The sequence below is a fragment of the Notolepis coatsorum genome, assembly GCF_963971535.1.
Source record: "Notolepis coatsorum genome assembly, chromosome: 8".
In the NCBI taxonomy this organism is placed as follows: domain Eukaryota; kingdom Metazoa; phylum Chordata; class Actinopteri; order Aulopiformes; family Paralepididae; genus Notolepis; species Notolepis coatsorum.
This window is the reverse complement of record NC_140172.1, coordinates 38705466-38710192: the sequence shown is the minus strand read 5'-3', so window position 1 is coordinate 38710192 and position 4727 is coordinate 38705466. Positions and strand designations below refer to the sequence as shown.

Sequence of the window (4727 nt, the reverse complement as noted above, 5' to 3'; positions counted from 1 at the left end):
CTGGATTCTCCCAGATATCTGGAAGTGTGAGCTGAAGGATCCATAAACAGAAACCCAACATAATCTGTTATATCCCTTTGCTGTCCTGTTGACAACATGTCAAGTTCTTCACTCTCTACAGCTCTGCAAGCATACCCCCCCCCCCCCCCACACACACATACACACACACACGCACGCATGCACACACACACACACACACACGCACACACACACACACACACGCACACACATACTGCTAGTGATCCATACTGTATGAAGTAGTACCACTGCACTGGTAATGAACACCATTAATCTGTATTATTTCCAAAATTAATGGACATGGACATGTAGGGATTCCTCTTCTTCCTCTCAGGCGGAGGGAGCCGAAGACTGGGTCCTTATCTGTCCCTTTTCTCCCCCTCCTTCTATCTCCTTCAGTATCTCCTCCTCTAGTGTTCTCTCTTTCCATATCGTCTTCTCTTTTCTTCCACAACATTGGTTCTTCTCTCTAGGTGGCTTTCTTCGACTCCCACGCCTAGGAGATCACAATGTGGAGATAATCACACACACACAGGGACACATGCATATAACACACACACACACGCACGCACACACACAGTAAAAAAGACAAGTGAGCACATACAGTAGACATCCACCAGAGTAGCCCAGCCTGAAGCGCTGTCAGCTGAAATACTGTATCTGTGTCATAGCAGGGAATGTGCCTTTGTGTGTTTGGTTTGCCACATGGATGATCTGGTCACACATATCATGTATCCATAACCACATGCATGTGTAACCCACCTGGACTCGAACCTGTGTACCCCGCATTGGGCAACTAAACATCTACCGCTCAGCCAACAAAGGGGAATCCAAGAGAGACATCAGGCTTACTAGGCTTCAGGCCGGGATACTACACGACACATGCACACACACAGTTACCTTTGCCTTCTGCATGACGTTGCCCCTGGAAGCGTAAAGTGACGGGGGGCGTTTGCGAAGCTCAAATGCTGAGTTGACTGGCATGGTCTCACTGTAAACCTTCTCCACCTTACTGCCCTGTGCCTGGACGGACAGTGGACACACACACACACACACACACACACACACACACACACACACACACACACACACACACACACACACACACACACAAACACACACACACACACACAGAGAGCTCTGTAAGAAGTCTGTCATCATCATACAACTCAGCTACACCCTGCTAAAACATTCCTGGCATCTAATCTGAAACGTATACACATTGGACATAAATCCAGCTTGAATCCAGTAATGCATTCTTGGGAGGGATGTGACCCTGTGGCTCAGTGGGCAGAACACTGTCACGGTAACTTAGGGCTTTAATTCACACTAGGGACATCCATGCTAAAAATACATGTACTCACAGACACTACAAGACACTTAAAGGTATCCACCAAAAGGCAACGGATGATCACCTGCAGTCATTAGAGTTAGCTAGACGACGATATATTGAAATTCTTTTATTGGGAAAACCACATTGAGATACAGTATCTCGTTTTCGAGAGGGTCCCACATTTTGTGCAATGTAACACATGACACACAACAACAACAACAAAAATTTTATAAATACAGGACATACAAAAACACAACAGAACAAGTACACATTGTAAGAGGATATGTCTCATTATAAGAGGATAAGAGGATATGTCTCAATCTCCATCATAAGAGGCCCACTCCACGGCAGTCACATGACGTTGCCACCGCAGGGCAAACAAATATGCTTACCCTGCGATGACACCGCCAGGCAGCCGCCGCGAGAAAGGCCCAACAAAACATTCAAAGGGTGAGTATAATACAGGATGTAATAGAAATTGAGCTCAACAGGTTCATAGTAAAACAACAATGTTAGAGGCGATAACACCCAGACCTACCAGAGGCAACAGTTTGACTGATCTTTAACTTAGCAACGATCGTGTACTGAATATGATCAGAAACAATGGTGTAGACTAGAGCATTAGTTTATCCAGCAGTGGATAACTACTAACGATCGGCACCTGCACAACAGGCCATGCGACAACAAGTTTCCTTGGTACGTCTACTTAGACCGGCAGCATTGCCGCTTTAGCCTGTTACCAAAATACATGCATGTCTTTGTGATGACATGGACGAGAAAAAGGTTTATACTTTATACCACTTAGCAGAATGACTTTCATACGGATATTAAAAAAAGATGAGGGTGCCGTCGCGGCCTACCTTAGTGCTGAGTGTGGCGTCAGTGGGCGGGCCCAGTGCTCCTCCGGCCAATGATTTCTTCAGGTTTTCCTTCACCACTGTCAATCTGAGCTCTAGCTCCACCCTCTCCTCCTCTTTCTGTTTACACTGCGCCTCCAACCGTGCTAACCGCTGCTCCAGACCCCGACCTACACACACACACGCGCACGCGCACGCACACGCACACACACACACACACACATACACAGTGTGTAAGAGGCTGAAGTCTGTGTGTGTGTGTGTGTGTGTGTGTGTGTGTGTGTGTGTGTGTGCGTGCGTGCGTGTGCGCGCGCCTGTCTCTGACCTGTCCCGTTCTTCATCTCCTCCTTGACCTGCTTCTTCTCCTTGCGGAGTGCCACCAGTGTGTGTTTGAACTTGTCCTTGTCTCTCTCCAGCTCCTCCTTCTGCCTCAGGTACCGCCTGGCGTCCTCCTCCGCACGCGTCTTCCCATACTTCCCATATTGGTTGACATCTAGGTAGCAACGTGACAAATAACAACACCGCTCTTACTACCGTCGTTAACAGAGTTGGGGTCGCAAAGTATTGCGTATTTCTCATCTCTCATTTCAAGTCAGAGGTGTCCCTTGCCTTTTGGAGGCCTTAACGGGTTGTATAGCTTTACTTTTTATAGCCCTTTCAGATACAGCATAACAACGGCACCACTGCACTCCCAAACCCATTATTTCAGATGGCTTGTGCAGCTCAACCAGAGACGGGGAGGTTACCGAGACGAGGAACTCCCTGAGGTCCGTCCACCAGCTCTGGGAAAACAAGCAGACCTCGGACTATACGAGATGAGAGGAACGAGACGTAAAACTGCTGGTACCAGTAAACGCAGGGGAGGCTTATTTGATCGAGCAAAAGATTTGCCATGTTTAGGGTCTTAGAAACTTAGAAACAACGTTTTAAACTGATTGCAGAGAAAATCAGATTCCACACAAATACTGGTGTATTTATCAAAGACACCAGTAAAAGAAATGTACAAAAAGTTTCAAAAAATCTTCACCCTGGTAGGAGTTTTCAAAAAGGTCCTTTTTAATTACTTAAACACAGTTTGCATTTGGACAAAAGGCCAAAATGGATAGAAAAAGCTGTGTTTTTTTAATTTTATTTTTTACATGTGGACTATTCTGCTGAAAACCCCGCCCATTCTTCTCTCTCCACTGTGATATCTAGTCAGATGTGTGCTGATCCCAGCAGCGAGTGCAGCGTAGACCTTGTCATATGTGGAACCCATAGTCAGTCAGTCAGTCAGTCAGTCAGTCTGCCAGCCAGTCAGTCAGTCAGTCAGTCAGTCTGCCAGCCAGTCAGTCTGTCAGCCAGCCAGCCAGCCAGCCAGCCAGCCAGCCAGCCAGCCAGCCAGCCAGCCAGCCAGCCAGCCAGTTAGTCCGTCAGTCAGTCAGTCAGTCAGTCAGTCAGTCAGTTAAACCAGCTAGCCAGTCAGCAGCCATCTGGTTAGGGTTAGATCAAATAGATAAACAGTGGGAATAAAAGAAATAAAGGACAATGTAGTGAAAATACTTACTGGAGGCGTGTCTCTTGATGGTGGCCTGTTGTTCCGTCTTATCAGAGTCTCTGCTGGAGAAGGAGGCGTGGCGTCTCACCTGGCCTGGCCTGCTCTCTACTGCCTCCTGCTGCAGGGGAGGGAGAATTAAAACAACACGTGTATAATAAACATGGCCCTAAAATAGAATCAGTAGAGATGCAGAGAATAAAGTTTATCCTGTCCCACCAAGGTATTGTTGGTGAAATAGTAATACACTAATAATAACACTAACAACAATAATACTTTTGTACCAACATTGGCAGGAAAAAGTAAAAGTAAAAAACGAACCTACATATGTGTGTAGGTTTTTAGATAACAGGTATTAGGGGTATATCCTGTATAAGACATTGGTATAAATGGTAATTTCGTTGGATATACACTGTGTATTAATGCTTGTGTATCTTATCGTGTGTTGTCATGTTTGTTTATATGTGTGTTTAAAAAAAATAAAAAATAAAAATAAAAAAATTCAGTTTCACTATATGGAAGTTATGTGCCTTTGTTGGACACACATAATATCACTTTAGCTGTACATTTATGTTGGTAATAACAATACAAATTCTGTACACAAATGAATATGGCAAATGTACACACAAAGTCAAATAACAAACGCAAAATGTTATTTTGTCAAATAACAAACAAATATCAAGGACATACAGCGTCATTGTGCAAAGCACATTCCCCATGTGCCGCCACTAGGGGCAGAGCGGCTAACCATGAATGAGTGAGTGAGTTACTGAATTACTGTATGAGTGAGTTTAGTGACATTGCTGATCATAGAGATGCTGCTTTGCCTCTAAAAAGTCACACCATTAAAAAATATCTGGACTCAAATTAACAAGTAGAATGTAAAATAAAAAGCCAGTTGACAACAAAAGCTATTCTGGGATGGATGAACAGGAAGAGGAAGGGAAGAGGAAAGCAGACAAGGGAGGGAGATGTGTAGGAGAGA

At 45.0% G+C, this 4727-nt stretch overlaps 1 protein-coding gene across 1 annotated transcript in view; it reads right to left on the bottom strand.

Moving 5' to 3' along the window:
- Nucleotides 1-208: 208 nt before the first annotated feature.
- afap1l1b (actin filament associated protein 1-like 1b) overlaps nucleotides 209-4727 on the bottom strand; it is a 71887-nt gene continuing 67368 nt past the window's right edge. Inside the window, exons 15-19 of the mRNA XM_084320827.1 lie at nucleotides 3755-3863; nucleotides 2534-2701; nucleotides 2212-2378; nucleotides 919-1041; nucleotides 209-514 (exon numbers count right to left, since the gene is read on the bottom strand). Of these exons, the coding sequence (XP_084176953.1) occupies nucleotides 488-514; nucleotides 919-1041; nucleotides 2212-2378; nucleotides 2534-2701; nucleotides 3755-3863 (594 nt within the window). The 3' untranslated portion in view covers nucleotides 209-487. The remainder of the gene's footprint in view (nucleotides 515-918; nucleotides 1042-2211; nucleotides 2379-2533; nucleotides 2702-3754; nucleotides 3864-4727) is intronic.